The 23,364-nt window shown below is 42.0% G+C and overlaps 1 protein-coding gene across 6 annotated transcripts in view; it reads left to right on the forward strand.

Annotated features, from left to right (window-relative positions):
• The window catches only part of LOC100354896 (uncharacterized), a 147,012-nt gene that overhangs the window by 19,092 nt on the left and 104,556 nt on the right, over positions 1–23,364 (forward strand). For all 6 annotated transcript variants that reach the window (XM_089325973.1, XM_089325971.1, XM_089325972.1 and 3 more), the window contains 2 exons: positions 21,604–21,730; positions 21,978–22,067. In XM_089325973.1, coding sequence (XP_089182099.1) covers positions 21,604–21,730; positions 21,978–22,067 — 217 coding nt within the window. The remainder of the gene's footprint in view (positions 1–21,603; positions 21,731–21,977; positions 22,068–23,364) is intronic.

Here is a 23,364-nt window from a genome sequence, read left to right on the forward strand (position 1 = left end):
ACCCATTATGTCCATATGGGATGCTGGCACCACAGGTGAAGGATTAACCAAGTGAGCCACGGTGCTGGCCCAGATCTTTTTGTTTCTCTCTCTGCCTAAAAATTAAAATTAAAATAAATCAGTAACAACTTTGAGAAATATGACTCTTGCCTCACCTGAATATATTTGGAGTGTATGCAATTTGAGTCCTGACTTCTTCCAATTCCAACTTCCTCCTTCTGTAAACTCCAGGAGGCAGCTGGTGATTCCTCGAGTGCATGGGTCCTTGCCATCCACATGGGAGACCCAGTTGGAATTCTAGGCATCTGGCTTCAGTGTAGTCCAGCCCTGGCCAGTGTGGCTATTTGGAGAATGAATAAGCTGATAGATGTTTTGTCTATCTCTCTCTCTGACTCTGATGGCTTTCAAATAAAAGTAAATAAGTAAATAATGTTTAAAATAATTTAAACTTTTGCTTATATGTATGATTCTTTCTGTAGTGCATATTAATACAGGATTGTATGTTTCTAGCTCAAAGATGATTTGTCAAGCTTTTAATCCCTTAATTGTTATATGGTGTTATTTTATGTAGTCACTTCAAAATGAGTAATGAAAAATAGATGTACACATCAATTGTAACAATGATCATTGATGATCATTGTTTAAAAAGAGGCATTTTATTGTGACAAAATATGACATATTGTTGGACAAATAACGCATGCATTTCTGTTACATTAAGGATATTGATATTACTTTGCAACCATCAATACCATACATCTGCATAACTTTTAAATATCCCTCAGGTGGAAATTTGTATGCATTGAACACTAAATCCCTATTCCCTTCCACCACAGACACTGGCAGTCACTGTTCTACTTTCTGTCTCTGTAAATTTGTCTCTTCTAGCAACTTCATATGAGTAGACTAAAAAATATTTGGCCTCTTGTTATTGGCTTATTTCATGGAATGCTGTCTTCAACTTTCATCCATGTTTTAGCATTTGTCAATATTTTCATTTTAAAGCTCAATGTGAGGCCGGCTCTGTGGTGTAGCAGGTAAAGCTGCCACCTGCAGTGCCAGCATCCCATATGGGTGTTGGTTCAAGTCCCGGCTGCTCCACTTCCAATCCAGGTCTCTGCTAATGGCCTGGAAAATTAGTGGAAGATGGCCCAACTCCTTGGACCCCTGCACCCACATGGGAGACCCGGAGGAAGTTCCTGGCTCCTCGCTTCAGAATGGTGCTCTCCAGCCTTTGCAGCCAATTGGGGAGTGAACTAGCAGATGGAAGACCTCTCTCTCTCTCTCTCTCCTCCCCCCCCCCCGCCTCTCTTCTCTGTCTTTCAAATAAGTAAATAAATCTCTAAAGTTCAATAATACTTCATTGTGTATTACTATGATTTGAATATTATTCTTTGTTGGGGAAGGTTTTCAACTTGAGCAGTTGAGGATATCAGCACCTTTGGGAGTTGAGTAGGATAGGGTGAGGTCATCAGGGTGGATCCCTTAAGAGTGGCTGAATACTGGAGGCTTTAAAAGAAGACAGAGACCAAGGAGGCACTGGCATACTCTCTGTATCTTGCCATGTGTTGCCCTGTGCAATGGCCAATGGGTGATGGCCAATTTCAAGGCCATCACCAGATGCAGCCTCTCAATACTGTCTTCCATATGTGGCCCATCATTTTACATTGACACCAACAGTGCATTAGGGTTTTAGTTTCGCCAGCCTTGCCAATTTTTTTTTTTTTCTATAATGGACATTACAGTGGGTGTAGAGTGGTATTTCATTGTAGTTGTCATTTGCATTTATCTAAACGTAAATAATGTATGAGATATTTTCATCTGCTTATCAGCCATCTGTACATCTTTGAAGATATATCTTTAATGATTTATTTATATATTGGAAAGATGAAACAGGAGAGGGGTCAAGAGAGACAGAAATCTTCCACCTGCTGGTTCACTCCCAAAAGATCGTTTGGACTAGGCAAAAATCAGGAGCCAGAAACTCCGCCTGGTTTCCCACATGGATGGCAGGAATCCAAGTACTTGGCTACCTTCCCACACACATAAACAGGAAGCTGAATCATAAGTATAGGAACTAAGACTCAAACCATATTCCATTGACAAGTGGCAGCTTGCACTCACATACATTCTATTTTTGTATGCTAGTATTTACCACAAATCAGAGAAAACACGATATTTGCCTTTGGGCCTGGCTTACTTCACTAAGTCTAATGATTTCCAGTTGTATCCGTTTTGTTGCCAAAAAAAACCAGAATTTCTTTTTTTTTAATGGCCGAGTAGTCATTAGTGTATATATACCAGTGTTGCTGTGGATTCGTTCTGAGAGGAGGAGTGCGGTGGGAGCAAGAGGTGCAGAGTCACCACACAGACCCCAGGAGGGAGTCAGATGAAAGCGGGCCAGAGGCGAGCAGCCTGCAGACTCGTTTATTTCAGTTGGTACAGCAGCTTATATAGCTGAGGCAGCCAATCTGGTCAAGGGGCGGTTATACCCTAACCAATCACAGCCTCTTGCCAGGCAGGCTCTGTTGCCAAGTGGGTTCTGAAGCCATTCCTGAGTAACTGATGCTCGCTTGCCAGCGGCCATCTTGGCATGGCCTTCTCATTCCACCATATTTCCCCCTTTTCGTTTATTTTTGAGCAACGGGAGGCATGATTCTTGGCCATACCATTGTTGACCCCGTTTCCATGTGGTCTCCGTATGCAGCTATACCTGTCTTAGGTTGTCCTGCAGGGGATCTTTCCTGTCATTGACCAGCTCTCAAAACAGGAGACCACAGGAGTTCTTGCTCAGATAGGGGTAGGAATGAGGAACAATGGTAATCAGGAATGGCTTGACCACACATGGGCTGTGGGCCATTTGAGTGGCTGACCAGAGTTAAGTGGGGTATAAAGCAGTAGAGGATGTGGCTATGGGCAGTTTCTCAGGGTAGGATGATAGGGCAGGTGCATCCGCTAACAAGGCGGACTCTCAGTCTTGTTCAGCTGGTTCTGGTTGACTGTCAGTTACAGGCTTGATATTTCTGGCTGGTACCGAAATGGGCTGTCCTGCATTCTCTGGAAAGACACAAGCATATCCTCGGCCCTTGGTTAGCAGAGGGGTGGTCCCTTCCATTCTCCTGTCAGGGGGTCTTTCCACCTAACCGTAGGGGCTGGGGTCTGGGATGGAAAGGATCCCCAGTGTTTATAAGCTGGGCTGACCCCTTGGGAATCAAAAGTAAGCAAATTGATAGTGAAGAAGACCTCAGTCAAAGCAAGATGTGGGTCTGGGGGCATATGATTGTTTTTCTGCTTTTGTAAGAGATCTTTAATTGTCCTATGAGTTCTTTCATTGATTGCCTGTCCCTGTGGGTTGTATGGGATACCTGTGGCAGACTGTATGTCTCAGGACCTCAGGAAGGAATTAAATTCCTGTGATGTATATGCTGGCCCGTTATCTGTCTTTATGGTCCAGGGGAACCGAGGATCAGCATGGCTAACTTAACTAACTTTATCACATTACCTAGCCTTTTTCCGAATTGGGCTGTTGCAGACAGCCTTTGAATAACTATCTACCACCACATGGACAAACTTAAGTATACCAAAGGAGTTAATGTGGGTGACGTCCACTTGCTAGAGCTTATTAGGAGCAAGGCCTCCCGGGTTCACTCCTGCATGTTGCAGTGGCCCTAACAGGACGGGGCGGAGGGGGGGCACAATTCTTGCAAGAGCATACTAGGTGTTTGCATTGGCTCATTGTTAGCTCCAGGAAAAGCAATTTTATATTGCTTGCTAACATGAAATTTTTGGTGTAGAATACGGGCTTGTTCTAGGTGTCCAATGGGAGCCGCGTTGCAAAAGATAAGACGATCAACCTTTTTGTTGCCTTGGAAAATAAAGCCAGATAACCCAATATGTGATCTTATGTGTGAGATATACCATGGGTGTTTTCTATTCTTAGTTGGCTTTTTAAGTGTTGTGAACATCGGGTTAAAGACTGCAAAAGGGATCATCTTTGCTACCTATACTGAGTATTTGCTGTGTGAAAATATATTTACCAGCCCATCCTGGCTAAGGAGTAGAACCTTGAGTATTGCCCTTATTTCTCCCAATTGTACTGGTCCCCCGTGGGGTTCTACATGGATCTTATCTTTTTCTGTTGAGGATTTGATCACTATTCCAAACAGTAACTTGGCATCAGTAAACGCACACAGTGCCTTGGGTATAGGTTGATTAGCAGGGAAGGCATTTCTAAGGTTTGTAACATCTGGAGTAGCCTGTTCTGGGAAGTTTATCATTAAAGTTTGAAAGAGCGTACTATTCTGCATCAATGTGGACAGTTCTAATTGTGATGGGGTAGGACTACTATGTCTGGCTCTGTGTTAAATATCTTATTGGCATAATATCTTAATTTATGGCAAATAGAGGCACCTGAGGGTCATAGCGTAAGGTTTTTAAATTTGACAACTGGGTGTTGATCTTTTCTATAGTGGATTCAGCTGTGATGCCAATGTGATTTTTTTTTTTTTTTTTTTTTTTTTTTTTTGAGGAAGGGCTGTTCCCCTTAGTAAATTGAATAGCGGTCTAAGCTCTGCAGGTGTTAGGGGAAGGAAAGGCTTCAGCTAATTGACTTGGCCGCATAATTGCTGAAGTTCATTAAGTGAGTATTTATGCTTGACTTTTAGGTTTGAACCCATTGGAGATACATGGGAGGAGATTTGATAACCCAGGAATTAAAAGGGAGGAGGGGCTGGTGCTGTGTGGCTCACTTGGTTAATCCTCTGCTTGCGGTGCCAGCATCCCATATGGGTGCCAGGTTTTAGTCCCGGTTGCTGCTCTTCCAGTCCAGCTCTCTGCTGTGGCCTGGGAAGGCAATGAAGTATGGCTCAAGTGCTTGGGCCCCTGCACCCACATGGGAGACCAGGAGGAAGCTCCTGGCTTCGGATCGGCACAGTGCCGGCCATGGCAGCCATTTGGGGAGTGAACCAATGGAAGGAAGACCTTTCTCTTTCTCTCCCTCTCTCTCTCACTGTCTGTCAAATAAAAAAAAAGGGGGGGGTAGAAAAGGTACCTTTTCTGTGGCAATAGACAAACCCAGGAATTGTAAATTTCTTATTGTCTCACTTAGGCCTTCAGAGTTGCCACATTCTCATGAGCAAGTAAGATGTCATCCCCATAATGTTTGACCAAGCACTGATCTTTAAGTGTGCTGGTCGCATGAGAAACATATCTTTGGCAAATGGCAGGGCTATTTTTCATGCCTTGTGGGAGTACTGTCCACTGAAATCTTTTTGCGGGGAGCTGGAAATTTGGCTCCCATAATGTAAAGGCGAAGTAGGCCTTATCCTCCTCCACGATAGGAATGGAAAAGAAGCAATCTTTGATATCAATGGTAACTATGTGGTATCCATTAGGAATGGCCCCTGGATGGGGAATGCCAGCCTGGAATGTTCCCATCTTTTTTATGATTTTGTTGATGGCTCTCAAATCTTGTAGTAGCCTATATTTTTCCTGTGTCTTTGGTATCACAAAAATGGGCATGTTGTGAGGGCTAGTGGAAGGCTCTATGTGTTCCCTTTCCAATTGTTCCTGTACCAATTCTCTAAGGATGCCAAGTTTGGGTTTAACATTGGCCACTGCTCTACCCAGATGTTTCCTGTTTTTTCCCATTCAATGGGGATTGGGCCTGGTTTTTGTATGAGGTGAGCAGTGGCCCCTAAAATTGGGGGTGAATCTCACTTGTAGGCTCTCCATTAAAGCTGTTGGCTCATGGAGATTTGTAATCTGTAGTAGGGACCGCTTGCATTTTTGAAAACACATCTATCCCCCATAATGGAATGGAAACCTCAGCAATTAGTGGAAAGATGGTTCCTGTATCTCCATTGTCACCTTACCACGTTACAGGCATGATGACCTGATCAGCCGATTTTAATCCTCCAACGCCTTGGTGGTCAGGCCTGGGCGCCATCTTCCAATGTTGCATTTCCTTGTGTCCCCAGCTTTTAAGACCGTGGCATCTACCCCTGTATCAAACCCATGAAGGCAATGTCATCTAAATATAGGGTCAATTTTGGCCTCAGATTGAAGTTAGGCATCGACCAGTTAATGGTGGTAGGACTCCCTCTTACTTGCTGGACTGAGGGCCGCCCCGCTGGGAGTTTAAAGGGTTAGTCCTGCAATCTCTTGCCCAATGAAAGCCTTTTTTACATCTGGGACACAGCGTTTTGAGTTTACCCTGTCTGTTGGCGTTTGGGCAATTTCACCGTAGGTGTCCCATTTCCTGACATCCCCAACAAACCAGAGGATCATTAGATTTCCTTGTGTTCAGTTTGTTAATGGCTGCAGTTAAGGCCTGTATGGGTGTATCAGTAGGGTTTACCTCCTTTGTAGCTACTATCCATTTAGAAAGGTCTTCATTACGGACTGGGGCGATTGCAGCTTTTGCCTCTTTGGTAGCACCTTCCCAAGCGAATTGTTTGACCAGATTGTCTTGATCAGGGCCAAGCAGTAATCTTTTCTCTACTGCCTCCAAGACTCTGGCAAGGAAATCAGGGAACCATTCTAAGAGCTGACTATAATTAGGAGGATTTATATTTTTTAAGGCTCTAAGTGCCAAATCTCTTACCTGATCAAAATAGGCAACTACTCCAATGCTGTAGGCAACTACTCCAATGCCGGCCTGTTCGTGAGGTTATATGTAGGTGCCATGGCCTGTAAGCCTATCAAAGGTTACTGCAATTCCATAGGCAGTGTTACTGCAATTCCATAGGCAGTTTTATTCCTTGCCACGGTTTCAGTCTCTTCCTCATAGGAGGCTTTCCACTGTTAGAACTGTGGTCTCGACAAACATGCTTTGAGCAGTGTAACCCAATCAAAATGAGTTTGAAGGTTCGCTGCCCATAGTATGAGCACCTGTTCAAAGTAGGGAGAGTTGGGCCTGACTCTTGAGAAGCCTTTTTTTTAGCGTAGTAAGGTCATTTACAGGCTTTGGAATCCAGGGCCTGAATCTGCATCCGCTCCTACATTAATGGCAAACATACAGGTGGGATGGGGTCTAGCAGCTGCCCTGAGAGCCTGGGGTGCCCGGGGACTGCTACAAATGTGGGGATCTTCACTGGGTGCAGATGGGATGACCTCACGTGGGTTATTGCCTTGAGGTTGTCTAAGTTATTTGGGTGGTGGCTGATTAGGCATTGCTGCGTTGTCTGCTGTCATGTCATTTTCACTGTCAGAGCTCTCTCTCCCTAAGTAATCAACTGTTGCCTGTGAGGCAGAGGCCTGCTCACTTTGGGCGCCAGATGCTGCTGTGGATTTGTTCTGAGAGGAGGAGTGTGGTGGGGGCAAGAGGTGCGGAGTCACCACACAGACCCCGGGAGTCAGGTGAAGAAAGCAGGCCAGAGGCGAGCAGGCTGCAGACTCGTTTATTTCAGTTGGTACAGCAGCTTATATAGCTGAGGCAGCCAATCCAGTCATGGGGCGGTTTATGCCCTAACCAATCACAGCCTGTTGCCAGGCAGTTTCCGAAGCCATCCAATCACAGCCTGTTGCCAGGCAGGCTCTGTTGCCAAGTGGGTTCTGAAGCCATTCCTGAGTAACTGATGCTCACTTGCCAGTGGCCATCTTGGCATGGCCTTTTCATTCCACCACATACCACATTTTCTTTATCCAGTCATCAGTTGATAGACATCTGAGTAGATCCCATATCTTAGATATTGTGAATTGAGCTGAATAAACATGGTGGTATAGATAACTCTTTTATATGCTGATTTCATTTTGTTGGGATAGATTCCCAGGAGTGAGATGGCTGGGTTCTTTTTTTTTTTTTTTTTTCCCAAAGATTTATTTATTTATTTATTTGAAAGTCAGAGTTACACAGAGAGAGGACAGGCAGAGTGAGAGATCAGTTGATCAATTGTGAGACCTTCCATCTGGTGATTCACTCCCCAATTGGCTGTAACGGCTGGAGCTGCGCGGATCCGAAGCTAGAAGCCAGGAGCTTCTTCTGGGTTTCCCATGTGGGTGTAGGGGCCCAAGGACTTGGGCCATCTTCTGCTTTCCCAGGCCACAGCAGAGAGCTGGATTGGAAGTGGAGCAGCCAGGTCTTGAACCGGTGCCCATATGGGATGCTGGCACTTCAGGCCAGGGTGTTATCCTGCTGTGCCATAGTGCCAGCCCTGATGGCTGGGTTCTATGATAGATCTATTTTCAGATTTCTGAGGAATATCCATATTGTCCTCCATAATGCTTGTACTAGTTTATGTTCCCACTAACACTGGAATAGGGTACCTTTTCCCCTATATCCTTACCAGCATTTATTGTTTGTTGATTTTTGGATGCCAGCCATTCTAACTGGGATGAAGTGAAACTTCATTGTGAATTTTATTTGCATTTCCTTAATGACTAGTGATTCTGAACAGTTTTTCATGTGTCTGTTGGCCTACATGTCTATTTTTGTGCCAGTACCAAGCTGTTTTGTTATAACTATCCTGTAATATCTTGAAATCCAGTTGGTTAGGCCTCTGGGTTTGTTTTTGTTATTTAAGATTGTTTTAGCTATTCGGAGTCTCTTGTTTCCAAATGGATTTTAGCATAATTTTTTCTAGATATGTCATTGGTATTTTGATTTATATCTCATTGAATCTAAGTTGCTTTAGGTAGTATGACATTTTGATAATATTCATCCAATCCATGAACGTTGAAGATTTTTCCTTTTTGTGTGTATCTTCTATTTCTTTCTTTAATGTTTTATAATTTTCATTGTAGAGATTTTTCACTTTATTGGCTAAATTTATTCCAAGGTTTATAAAAATTTTTGTAGCTGTTGTGAATAGTACTGATCTTACCAGTTCTTTCTTGGTCATGGTATTGTCTGTATACAAAGGCTATTGATTTTTGTGTGTTGATTTATATCTTCCACTTAATCAAACTGTGTTATGAGTTACAGTCTTGGGGCTTTTCTTTGTTGGGAAGGTCTTTATTACTGATTCTATCTTCTTGTTTATTGGTCTATTTATATTTTTTGTGTCTTCATGACTCAATTTTGGTAAATTATGTGTGTCCAGGAATCTATCTATTTCTCCTAGATTTTCCAGTTTGTCGACATATAGCTGTTTGTGGTAGTTTGTGATGATTCTTTTTATTTCTGTGGTATCTGTTCTGACATCTCTTTTTTCATCTCTATTTTTAAAGATTTATTATTTTTTTAGATTTATTTTATTTATTTGAAAGAGTTACAGCGAGAGAGGTCTTCCATCTGCTGGTCCACTCCCCAGATGGCTGCAACAGCCAGAGCTGCACCAATATAAAGCCAGGAGCCACGAGCTTCTTCTGGGTCTCCCATGTGGGTGCAGTGGCCCAAGGATTTCAGCCATCCTCCACTGCTATCCCAGGCCATAGCAGAGAGCTGGATCGGAAGAGGAACAGCCAGGACTCTAACCAGCGCTCATATGGGATGCAGGCGCTTCAGGCCAGGGCTTTAACCCGCTACCCCACAGTGCCAGCCCCAAAGATTTATTTATTTGAAACACAGTTACCGAGAGGTAGAGGCAGAGAGAGAGTCTTCCATCCACTGGTTCACTCCCCAAATGGCTGCAGTGGTTGGAGCTGGGCCGATCCGGAGCCAAGAGCTTCTTCTGGGTCTCCCATGTGGGAGCAGGGATGCTCCTCTACTGCTTTCCCAGTCTGTTAGCAGAGAGAGAGAGAGAGAGAGAGAGAGGTCGGTCTTCCATGTGCTGGTTCACTCCCCAATTGGCCACAACAGTCGGAGCTGTGCCGATCTGAAGCTGGAAGCTAGGAGTTTCTTCTCAGTCTCCCAAGCAGGTGCAGGGATCCAAGGACTTGGGCCATCTTCTGCTGCTTTCCCAGGCTGTAGCAGAGAGCTGGATTGGAAGAGGGGCAGCCGAGATTAGAACCAGCACCCATGTGGGATGCCAGCACTGTAGGCGGAGGATTAACCTATGGCGCCACGGAGCTGGCCCCCATGCAAAGCATTTGTATGGGCCCTCAGTGTGAGCACAGAAACTTCTACAATGACCTACTCCAGGTACTCAGGCAACTCTGAGCCTCTGAAGTCAGGCAGTGATTGCCCAGACACCCAGCTGTTCCCCACACCATGTTGTACAGTCACAGAATTCCCACAGTCATAGCAGAGGACTTCCTGCAGTTACACAGAGCAAGTGATCCACTCATCCTGAGCCTGCTCTGCCCACCAAGAGAGCCAAGGCATCCCCAGAGCCAGCTGCCTTTGTTCCACCTTTGCAGCTGCCCATGATAGATTGTGGGGAGAGGAACACTTCATGGGCTTTCTTAGGCACCCCAACCCCTGCCCACCTTCCATGCCAGACTCAAAGTCAGTGGGGACTGAAGATTTATCCCTCCGGTAAACTCCTCTAGAACGTCTTTTTCCTGATTAGCCATCAAAGATCCCTTTTTAAAAGTTTCTTATTTAGTTTTGTTCATTTTGCTTCATATCCTTTAATGTTTTTGCTTTTAGGTATACTAACCTTTTTAATTTTTGTATCACTGTGATCTGTTTATTATGGAGAAATGTCTGTCTGTGATCGTATTTTTCTTTCTTTTTTTTTTTTAAAGATACATTTATTTGAAAGAGTTACACAGAGAGAGGAGAGGCAGAGAGAGAGAGAGCTCTTCCATCCACTGGTTTACTCCCCAATTGGCCGCAATGGCAGGAGCTGTGGATTGGAAGTGTAGAAGCTGGGATTCAAACTGGTGTCTGTATGGGGTGCTGGCACTGCCGGCATTGGCTTTACCGGCTTCGCCACAGAATCATTGAAGTTTTTTTTTGCTGCTAAATAATATCTCTTTGAGCCTTTTATGATTAGTGTTTATGTAGTATGTATTTTTTTTCCTAATTATGACCACCTTACTTTTCTTTACTGTATCCATTGGTGAGATGCTACAAGGTGTCAAAACTATTCTAGACAACAGGAATACAAGGTAGATAAACAATGTATAAACAAATTTCACTACCTGTCCTGGCTGTCCTGGCCATTTGGGAGTGAACCAGCAGGTGGAAAAGCTTGCTGTTTCTTTCTCTCCCTTTCAAATAAATGAATAAATCTTTGAAACGTGATCTTGACAAATTGGAATTAAAAGATAATGGAGGGTAAGAAGTTGCCATAGCACTAAGACACCTACATCCCACACCAGAGTGGCTACCTGCTTGCCAACACAGATCCTGGAGGGCAGCAAGTCATGATGGCTCAAGTAACTGAGGCCTTTCAACCCACATAAACGCCTGAGCTGAGTTCCTTGCTCCTGATTCAGCTCTGGCTATTATGGCTCTCTGTTTGGGGAGTGAACCAGTGGATGGGAGCTATCTGTCTAGGTCACCTCTGAGTCTTTAGAAAAAGGAAAAACAAAAATATAAAGCATATTATGCATGAAGGCGTTGAAGGCCCCTCATATAAAACTATGCTATAATTCTTTATCAGGTTCCTTTTTATTTATTTAAAGATTTATTTTTTATTTGCTTGAGAAAGAGAGAAAGAGAAAGATAGATCTTCCATCCACTGCTTCACTTCACAAATGGCTGCAATGGCAGCGCTGGGCCAGGCTGAAATGAGGAACCAGAAATTTTTTCTTGGTCCCCCATGTGGGTGGCAGGGGCCCAAGCACTTGGGCCATCCTCTGCTTCCCTCCCAGGCCCATTATGTGTAGTGTATTATTTGGGAAGTAGGGTCTTATGTAGTGATTCACTTCCCAATTAACTTCATTAGCTGAGAATGAAATGGGATGAAGCCACAAACCAGGGACTTAATTACTTGAGCCATCACTTCTGGCTCCCAGGATCTGTGGTAGCAGGAAAGTGAAGCTGGGAACCTCTGCCATCAAATAAAGATGCTTCAATATAGATGCAGGTATGTTAACCACTAGGCTGTATACCCTGTTCTTTGTAATAGATCTGTCTCTGTCCATTCACTTTCATTTGTTTGTTTGTTTTTTTTTTGGTGTTTTCATAGCTCAAGTGTGACACATATAATGCAGTAAAATTTTTTAACCAAATGTGATAGTCTCTGTGTCAATTGTTAGTCTGTTTACATTTAAACTAATTTTTAATGTGGTGGAAATTATGTCTGCCATTTAGTTACTTAATTTCTGCTGTTTCTCATTTCTAAGGTTTTTTGGGTTATGATATATTTTTAATGGTTTCTTAAAATGTTATTTATCCATAGGGCAACAGATACTGCTTTCCTCCCCAAATGCACGTAATGACTGGTACTTGGACTGATTGAAGCCAAGAGCTGGAAGTGCAATCCAGGTCATTAAATGGGTGACAGGAACCTAATTCCTTGAGCCATCAGCAGTCTACCAGGTCTACCTATGTAGGAAACTAGAGTCAGGAGTCAGAGCTGGACATCAAGACCAGGGACTCCAGTATAGTATGCAGGCATCTTAACTGACACCTGAACACTAGGATAAATGCATAGACCCATAAAATATTTTAACTGTTTCATTGTGGTACTCTTCTTGACTGCTTTACTCTTTCTCATAGAATAAATTGCATTCTCTCACAGATATATGTGTGGACACTAAATCCCAAGTGACTGTATTTGGAGATAGGACTAATCCAGTTGAACTTAGGCTTTTATAAGAAGTGCACAGAAAAGGCCACCTGAGGACTTGGTGAGAAGTTGATCGACTTCTGACTGTAAAGAAAGACTCCTGGGAAATGAAAGCTACAAGCAGCTTGTTTTTTAATTCTGCAGAACTATGAGGAAATAAATTTCTGTTTAAGTTCCCACTCTATAATGTTGTTATGGCATCTCTAGCAAGCAAATATACTGCTTTGCTGTATTATTTTTTTCAACTGGTAAAAATCTTTTTAATTGCATTAAGAAATTGTAATATGAAGAATGTATCACAATGTACACTGGAGTTGTACTCCTTCTTTTACAGTATAGAACAAAGTTACAGAGAGATCTCTGTGTTGTTTCATTTCCAAAATGCCCAAAATATCAGGGGCAGGTACAGACCATAACAAGGAGGCTAGAGATCATCTTATGTCTCCCATGTGGGTGGCAGGGACTCAAGTACTTGACTCATCTTTTGCTGCCTCTCTGGGTATGAATTAGCATGAAGCAAAATCAAAAGCAGAGGCAGGCACTCTGATATCTCTGTCTCTGTCTGTCTCTCTCTCTCTCTCTGTAGTTTTGCTTCTCAAGTCAGTAAATCATTAGAAACAAAGCATACTGTATATAAAGGTCATGGAAACTGCAGATTATGAAAAGATTATTCCTGGAGTTAATTTTATTATTATTTTTTAGCCAAATGAACATGTCTTTAAAATTCTACTTAAGGGTTTTTGAAGCACTCATGTGAGTTAGATTACTTGGGTAAATTATTCCATGTTTATGAAAAAATTGTTGATCTATTTTCTTAATCTTTTTTTGCTATAAAATCACAAAATTGGTAATTCAGGATGAAAACAAATGTTCAAGTTTTTTTATTTACTTGGTAGATCAAGATAAGAGAAGATATCTATCTATCTATCTATCTATCTATCTCAAGATCTTCCATCTGCTGTCTCATTCATCAAATGTCTACAACAGCCAAGATTGGGCAAGGCCAAAGCCAGGAACTCCATCTCCATTTTCCAAATGTGTGGCAGGGACCCAAGTGCCATTGCCTTCCAAGATGCACTAGCAGGAAGCTGCATTGGAAGTTGAACAACCAGGACTCAAACCAGCACTCTGATATTTTATGTGGCTTTCATAAGTGGTGATGTAACCTGCTGTGTCACAACACCAGCCCCAAATTGATTTCTTACATCTTAGAGGCTGTACACTCTAATGTCAAGGCTCCTGCCTGAAAAAGGGCCATCTTCCTGCTGAATAATATGACATATGACATCACATGGTGAGAGAAAGCAAGAGATAGAGCTCATAGGCTCAAGCCTTTACTGTTTATGTTAACTCATTGCAGAGGACAGAAATGGTTATCTTGGGGATGAAATTTCCAACACATGCTTTGGCAATATATTCTTATTTCAAGTTCCATTTCTCACCCCCCTTTTCTAATATGTTTTTGGCTGATAACTAAATTTTATTTTGGTAACTGTTTTACAACTATAGAATTTAAGTTTTTTTTTCTCTTGGTTACTTTTCTATTGGTAACCCAGATCTGTCATCATTCTTTGTATTCTTTTATATCATCCATTAATTACTGGAAGATATTTGGAGATTGTTTAGCCATCGTGTTTGCTACTTGAATCACGTGACTTCAGTTTCTTCTTGTGACTTCCCCTTGAGTATGGATCAGATTTTCCTTTCTTTATTTGTGTAGTGAATTTTATGGTGAGCATTGTATATGATGTATTGCAGAAGTTGTGGATATTACTGTATTTCTCAGAAGAATGAGTTCTGTTTTACAAGGCAGTTAAGTGGCTGAATTCAAATTCCAAACTCTTCTTGAAGTGATCAGTAACTGACTCTTGCAGTAGCTGCATTTTTATTGGTCTCTCTTAGGTCTTCCACAAATGTGTAGTATAGAAGGCAGCCAATAAGTTTCGTAACCTTTTAGTGCTACTTGAGGGGATTTAGTTCTTTGGCTTTCTCTCACCCAAGTATCTTCCTCTTCCTCCATATTTAGGTTGTCTTATCAGCCCTGAACTTGGCACCAAATCATCCTGACTTATTAACGCTTAAGCTATTACTTCCTTCGTCGGTGTACATAGGAGTGTGTCCTCTGGTATATTGCCCAAATTGGGTGAGTTTCTCTTTGAGAGGTTCCCTCAATCCAGTTTCTGCCTTTTGATTATCTAATCCTCAAATAGTTGTGCCACAAATATTGTTCAAATTTTATAATTTTTATTCTTTCATGGGTTCATCTTGTCAAATACTGTTGACTCTGATGCTTTTGATCTTTTTACATTATAAAACCTTGTTCTGTAGCTAGTTAAGCCATTGCTTGCTGTGCCATTAGCCTATATGGGTGCTGGTTTATCCTGCCTGCTCCATTTCTGATCCAGCTCCCTGCAAATGAGTCTTTGAAAGCAGTGGAGGATTGCCTGAGTCTTTAGGCCTCTGGATCCATGTGGGATACCCAGAAGCAGCTCCAGGCTTCAACCTGGCTCAGCTCTGTTATTTGCAGCCATTTGGGGATTGGACCAGCAGATGGAAAACCCTTCTCTTTCTCTGTAACTCTGCATTTCAAATAAATAAATATTTTATAAAGATCTGTGTTCTGTACTTATCTGTGTATGTTCATATTTTCTTTTTTTTTTTTTTACCTTGGACTATTGCTTCAGGTAGTCTTTAGTCTTTTACTCTGCAAGTCTAGTCTTTCTTGAGTAGGAATAATTCATTCAAATTAGAAATAGGCTTACATGTCAGATTTGGCTGAGCTCCTATTTTTGTATGATCTGTAGTATTCATTGTTGGCTTATGGTAACTTTTAAAATGCATGTTTTGTGGTTCTCAGTAGTCATCTTTGACTTGTAGTCCACCTTCAAGTAGTATTATACCACTTTCATGTTTAGTATCTTTTTTGTAAAGATTTATTTTATTTATTTGACAGGTAGAGTTACAGAGAGAGGTAGAGACAGAGAGAGAGGTCTTGCACCCACTGGTTCACTCCCGAGATGACCGCAGTGGCTGGAGCTGCGCTGATCTGAAGCCAGGAGCTTCCTCCAGGTCCCCCACATGGGTTCAGGGGCCCAAGCACTTGGGCCATCTTCTGCTTTCCCAGGCCATAGCAGAGAGCTGGATCGGAAGAGGAGCAGCTGGGACTAGAACCAGCGCCCATATGGAATGCCAGTGCCTCAGGTCAGGACGTTAACCCGCTGAGCCACAGTGCCGGCCCCCATGTTTAGTATCTTTATACTATTATATTTCTAGATACTTCTTAGCTTCTGTATCATGCTTGTAATATATTTTACTTCTACATGTTATAAGCCCCTTATAGATTCTTACTATTTTACTTCAAATGCTCAGTGACCTTTTAAATAGTTTAAGAGTAAAGGGGCTCTTGTTGTGGTGTAGCAGTTTAAGCTGCTGCTTGCAGTATCGGCATCCCATTTGGGCACTGGTTCAAGTCCTGGCTGCTCCACTTCAAATCCAGCTCTCTACTAAGGTGTCTGGGAAAGCAATGGACAATGGCCCAAGACCCTGGGCCCCTGCACCCACGTGGGAGGCCTGGAAGAAGCTCCTCACTCTTGGCTTCAGGCTGACCTAGCCCTAGCTGTTGTGGTCATTTGGGGAGTGAACTGGCGTATCAAAAACATTTCTCTTCTCCCTCCTTCTCTCTGTAACTGCCTTTCAAGTAAATAAAGTTTAATAAAAGTGAAAATATTTATGCTCTCATATTTTCCATTTCCTGTATCTGTTTGTACCCACAGGAGTATTTATTTTTTATTGTTTTGGGGTTTTTGAAAACTTCATCATAGTAAGCCATGGTATAATTATCTCCTCCTTTGATGTGTGAAATTAGGGTATCCCTAAAGTCATGATTATTCTCATGAAGTACATCCTCAGATCCCTAAAAATGACTGATGTGTTCAGTGATGTCTGAATTAAAGAATTTAGAAAAGTCCTCATATAGTAATGACTTTCCAGTTCATTACTATGAAAGAACCCACTCCCATGTGGGAGACTTGGATGGAATTTTATTGTAGACATTTACAAAATAATCCAGTGGACAGTCTATCCTTTCTTATTGTCTCTAACTGCCTTTCAAATGAATAAATAAATAAATCCTTAAGAAAAAGATGTGTGGGGGCTGGCGCTGTGGCTCTGTGGGTTAATCCTCCGCCTGTGGTGTGGCATCCCATATGGGCGCTGGTTCATGTCCCAGCTGCTCCTCTTCCAGTCCAGCTCTCCTCTGTGGTCTGGAAAAGCAGTAGAAGATGGCCCAAGTGCTTGGGCTGCTGCACCCACATGGGAGACTGGGAGGAAGCACCTGGCTGTTGGCTTCGGATCAGCACAGTTCCGGCTGTTGTGGCTATTTGGGGAGTGAACCAACAGAAGGAAGACCTTTCTCTCTGTCTCTCCCTCTCACAGTCTGTAACTCTACCTCTCAAATAAATAAAAAAAAAAAAAAAAAAGAAAAAGATGTGTAACAAATCTCTTATTTTCCTCAGCTTTGTAGAGTGTCCTTACTGGGACATTAGCTGTGTTTGTGGTTTGAGAAAAATGGTGCGTTCTATGTAGTGCTTTCTCAGAAGTGATGACAATTCATTTCAACTGATATTTCCTTGGCCAGAATCCTCTGGCCTTTTCTCAGTTTTTCTAGACTGTGAGGTGATATGTAATTCTCCTGTAAGAAACAGTACCGAAGATGAATGGATAGTTGTCACTGCAGACTGAATTTCTGTCCTTACACATTTCCTTCATACCATACCTACAGAGACAACTTCTGGTAGCATCTCTGAATGATGCCAGGAATTGGTATGTCCAGATAGTGGCCTCTCTTGACGCATACACCTGTGTCTGAAGCAAACAGGTGATCTGTTTTGCATGTCCTCAGGGTGCATGGGTTAAGCTAGAGCAAAATAATCACAATAGACATTGTTTTGAAAGAGGAAAAAATAGGGTGTAGGGAGAATGGGAACGTAATTTTGTAACAGTCCGATGGATCAAGTGAGAAGACATCGGAAGTAGTCTCTAATTTTTAGATGGGACACACTGCCGAGGCCTTGATTCTACTCCCTGGTACTCCATCTTTTGCTTTCCAAGGAACTACCTTTTGCCTTCTGTAATGCCCTTCGTTTCCTACTATCCATGTTGTAGTAATTAGCAAAAGCCTCAGAAATGCTGTGTTGGTATGTTTGCTGTGTGTTACCTAAGGTGGCCTCTTTACTGCTTTTTAAGTTAATTTTTATTTCTGAGAGTACAACTCTGAAAAGTGTACTCAGATTTACAGATTGATGATTCCAGCTAGGTGTCAGAATTTTGACACATAATTTTTTGTCTAGTTATGTTTTTATTTGTTATTCATAGCTTGTATTTGTAAGTTACCCCATTCTTCAATTATAGGCCATTTTGAGGAATTAAAAGAATTTATTTGTGGTCAACTTAATCCACGTACAAGGTTTAACAATAGCTATCATGATCATAACCATCATTTTAACATTACCAGGGAGTTTAGTATGCTTTTGAGTCCCAAATTATTTCTTTTACATCTTTTTTTTGGTAAGAACTACAGTAGGCAAGTTTGTCAACATTAACTGATAAAACCCAAAAGTTGAGTGCTCTCAGGTTTGTTCCTATGTGACTTTAAATTTCTCATTTTTCCCATTCCCTTTCTTGTTTGTGTAAATTGGATTTTTTCATATTTTTAATGTTTTTGTATACTCTATAAATGAACAACAACTGCCATCCTACTGTTATTCTATTTTGAATCCTCTGTTCCTTAAACTTTTAGTCCAAGAGGTAAACCTTATTAGACTTGTTCTTAGATTATACACTTATGGTTTTCATTAAGTACATGAGAGTGATCATTTAAAGTTTATGGAAAATATGCACCATGGAAAAACTGTAAATTTCCAAAATTTTTTGAAGTACCATCCTAAGTAACCATTACCTTAACTAACACTGAATGCATATGTAGCCCCTGGGATGACATAGATAGTCATTGTACTGCTATACTGCTTTTCATTATTTATTTATTTATTTTTGACAGGCAGAGTGGACAGAGAGAGAGACAGAGAGAAAGGTCTTCCTTTTGCCGTTGGTTCACCCTCCAATGGCCGCCGCGGCCGGCGCACCGCGCTGATCCGATGGCAGGAGCCAGGTACTTATCCTGGTCTGCCATGGGGTGCAGGGCCCAAGCACTTGTGCCATCCTCCACTGCACTCCCTGGCCACAGCAGAGAGCTAGCCTGGAAGAGGGGCAACTGGGACAGAATCTGGCACCCCGACCAGGATTAGAACCCGGTGTGCCGGCGCCACAAGGCGGAGGATTAGCCTAGTGAGCCACGGCGCCGGCCCTTGCTTTTCATTATTGTTAAGAGGTGATTGTTTTGTTTTGCCGATTCATTTTTATTTTATTTTGCTTTATTTTAAGATTTGCTTATTTGAAAGAATTATAGAGAAAGAGGAGAGACAGAGATCTTCCATCTACTAGTTCACTCCCCAAATGGCCACAGTGACCAGGATTAGGCCAGGCCAAAGGCAGGAGTCCCGGAGCTTCATCCAGGTCTCCCACGTGGGTGCAGCAGCCCAAAGACTTGGGTCATCCTCCGCTGCTTTTTCATGTGCATTAGCAGGGAGCTAGATCGGTACTAGAACAGCTGGGACTCAAACCATTGTCCATATGAGATGGCAGTGCTGCAAGCTGTGGCGTTAATGTACTGCACCACATCACTGGCCCCATTGTTGATTCATTTACCAGCTAAATCACCTCACTGGCCCCATTGTTGATTCATTTACCAGCTAAATCACCAGACATTTCTGACTCCTACTGTTAGTAAAATGGTGCAGTCTTACCTATGGTGTGATCTACGCCCTGGACACCATCCTAGGCTCTAGCCTCTGCCACATGGCTGGAAGCCAGGTGACCCTATGGCCTAACCACCGGTGTCAGCTCCACCCCCACCCTAATGGGATTCGCTGCTCCTACTTCCCTGCCCACCCCCAGCAAAGTTAAGAGGATCTGTTCTGAACATGGAACTCTCTCTGTTTCTTGGTGTCCCTCTCTCTGTCTCTTGATCTCTTTCTCTTATACTCTTCTTCTCCTTCTCTTCCTTCTTCGCCCCTACCCTCTGACCTGTCAGGTTTTTCTACCAGTAAATCCTTTCCCTTACTCCGATGTTTGGTGTGTTTTGTGGTGGCCTTACACACACCACCTGTTCATGAAGGATCAGATTCACTTTTTTTTCCACCTCCCTCAGAGACCCAGTGAAGCCTTTTTAAAAAAATTTATTCGAGGATGGTGCTGTGTTAAAGTGTGTGAAAGCTGTGGCCTGCAGTGCTGGCTTCCAGTATGGGCACTGCTTTGAGTCCCTGCTGCTCTGCTTCTGATATATTTATATATATGTAAAATTTATCTTGTTGAATAATACACAGAAATCTCTTTTATGAAGTCTTTTTTTTCAAATGGAATAATAAATTTTTTTCTGAAGTCTATGGATGATCATGGAATAGAGCTACAAATATGAAGTGTTATGAAGTATACATGACATGAAATTAAAACAAGTTTATTTGGGTTTGATAATTTTTGAAATCCTATATACTGATATTAATAGATTTCTTAAACCATATGCATTTAAAAAGAATAACTTATTTTAAATGCAGAGTTAAAGAAAGTTAGATGAAGGGAGAGGGAGAGAGAAATTTCTGTTTACAAGTTAAATCCTCAAATGGCCACAACTGCCAGGCCTACGCCAGAGCCTCGAACTACTACACAAGGGTGGCAGGGTCCTAACCATGGGCCATTTTCTGCTGCTTTCCCAAACACATTAGTGGGAAGCTGGATCAAAAGTGGAGCTGCTGAGATTCAAACCAGCACTCATGTGGCACAGAAATTTTTTTAAAAAGATTTATTTCATTTATTTGAAAGAGAATTACAGAGAGAATGTGTGTGTGTGTGTGTGTGTGTGTGTGTGTGTATAGAGGGAGCACTTCTATCTGCTGGTTCACACTCCAGATGGCTGCAGCAGCCAGAGCTGGCCCAATCTGAGGCCAGCAGCCAGGAGTTTCTTCTGGTCTCCCACATGGGTGCAGGGTCCCAAGGACTTGGGCCATCCTCTTCTGCTTTCCAGGCCCATTAGCAGGGAGCCACATTGGAAGTGGAACAGCTGGGAGTAGAACTGGTGCTCATATGGGATGCCGGTGCTGCAGGCCGAAACTTTAACCTGCTGTGCCACAGTGTCAGCACCAGTACAAACTTTAAAAACTCATTTTCTGTTGTTTCATTCCACTATTTCCTACCTTTCCTCTCCTAGTGAGTCAGTTTTCCTTCAGATTCTGTTCCCCTTGGTTTTCTGTCTTCTCACTTTTTTAAATCTTTCATTCATTGTGATAGCTTCAGGCATTACTGAAATAGTGCTGCTTAGCATATCTTTATCTATAGTCTGTCTCTCCCCTGAGTTGTATTTCATATGTCCAGTTGTCATGCAAACATTGCCACATAATTGACTACAGAAACCTCACACATAATGTTTCTAAATTCAGCCTCTCTTCTTTCCATCACATTTTTTGCTCTCTTTCCCTACTTCAATTTTTATTGCTAGGTGGTGAATTTTATTTATTAGAACAGAATTCTGTATTCATGCAGATTGAACAATCTTTGATATTTCAATGAAAAATCTATTTTTTTAAAAGGTCTGTCCTTCCCTGATCCATATTGAACATGCATTTCTGTAGCTCATCCAACATTAGCTCTATCACTTTTTCTTTTGTCTACAGATTACACTCTGAGCTCCTTTTAGAATCATTAGTAGAAAGATTAGTTCCAGATAAATAGTGGAAACTTTATGGTAGCGATTTTGCCATTATAAAATTAATATAGAGCAAGGTATTTTTCATTCTGATTTTACTTTCTCTTGGGATGTTGATTGCAAAATTAGTTGTATCTTATGTAAGAGGTATATGAGACACAGAAGAATATACTCCTAGTGTTTATGTTTTGGGAAGCAATGCATCAGTTGAACAAAAATGTGCTGTTACAGGTTTTGGTGTCATTTGAAGATCTGTCTGTGGACTTCACCTGGGAGGAGTGGCAGGACCTGAACACTGCCCAGAAAATCCTGTACAGGGATGTGATGCTGGAGACCTATAGCAATCTACTATCCTTGGGTGAGTGACAGTCCCCTGACGTTCCCAACTACAGCATTTTATTCCCCTTTGACAAATAAATGAACACTTTTAAACATTTAATGTTGGGTATGTATAGAATTTGATTCCATGAAGAAACTGAATATTTACCCTCTAAGAAAGGATTCATGTTGGAACTTCCGTTACACAGCTCCTTGATCAAAGTTTTGTCCTTCAAATAAACTAATTTAGTGGTTTGACAATGGGTTGTATTTTTTCCCATTAATAGGACACTGCATTAGCAAACCTGACTTGATTCTCAAGTTGGAACAAAGAGCAGAGCCATGGATGGTGGAAGAACACCCAAACCGGAGCCCAGGTGAGTCAGCACATACTAGGGAGGGACAGCGTGACAGAAAGAATAGAGCAGGTGTTTACTGTAGTTCTTCTCACTGCCTGACAACAGAAGTTTTGTGCATAAAGCACAGCCATTCTGTTGTGTCTAGAAAAGGTGCTCATGGCTATATCCCTGTACCTCTTCTGCTGTTTTCGATTTAAGGAAAAAAAAGAAAAGAAAAGAAAATCCAGTCCCTTTCTCAGCTACTTAGGCTTTTTTTCAGTGATAGATACATACCCTGAATTCTAACTTGTTTTTCTTTTCATTTTTAGTCTGTTTTCCTTTATGCCTTTTTAAATGCATGTATTAATTCCTTTGATGCTCGTTAATTGGGAAACACTTAGGTACCAGTTCCTCACAGTTGTGCACATTTGAGTTTTCAGTCCTGGCTATAGCCAAACCCAAAGCTTCCTGTTGCAAGCATTCCAAATCTGCATCAATGAATGGGGGCTCTCTCTTCTATCTCTTTCTCTGCCTCTGCCTCCCCAGTAAATAATCATAGGCTGCTGTAAACATTTGAGGAGTGAATCAGTGAAGGGAGCTTTCTGTCTCTATTTGTCCCTCATTCTCTATTTCTCTCTCAAGTAAATATGTAAATAAATAAGGAAATGACAAAACATGTTCAGGAGCGAGGGTCTATGCTGTGAAATCAGAAATCATGAAACCAAGCAGGATCCAGCGTAAGAACATGGAAGTTGATAGGAGATTCTGCATCCTGACATCAAGCAAACACAATTTGTGCTGTTGAATTCCTTAGATTTGAGAGTCAAGTTTGAAGTGTGGATTCTCTTTTTCAGCATTATTGATGAACAGATTAATGTGAAAAGAATCAGTTTTCTGGAATATTAAGACACAACTGATCCTCTAACACAGAGATCAGATGTCTTTAGAAACTCAAATTATTATGGAGGATTCTGCAGAATTGAGAAAAGCCAGGGCTGTTGATTCCAGATGAGCTAAGAAAACACTTATCAAAGAAGGTGAAAACACTTTGGGTTGCCAAAACAAATCCCCTAAACTAGTAGGGAGCACACATCCAGGGTGATGTATTAGGACTTTTCTATGCCATTATGGTCTCAGAAGCAGAAAATGTCAGGTTTCCTTTGGAATATTGGGAGAGTTGTTACCCTTGAGTGCAGATGAACGAATATTTCATATGTAAAACCTCAAAAATGCTATTTCCCTGGGAGACTGCTCATGAGACAAATGTTCAAATCCTGTTCTTTAATTGTGGTCTTGCTTAGGGTACACATGTCCTGCAATTGCAAGTAAGTGATCT

The sequence above is a fragment of the Oryctolagus cuniculus genome, chromosome 2 (genome assembly GCF_051225735.1).
Source record: "Oryctolagus cuniculus isolate XC-2025 breed Fujian yellow rabbit chromosome 2, ASM5122573v1, whole genome shotgun sequence".
Taxonomy (NCBI): domain Eukaryota; kingdom Metazoa; phylum Chordata; class Mammalia; order Lagomorpha; family Leporidae; genus Oryctolagus; species Oryctolagus cuniculus.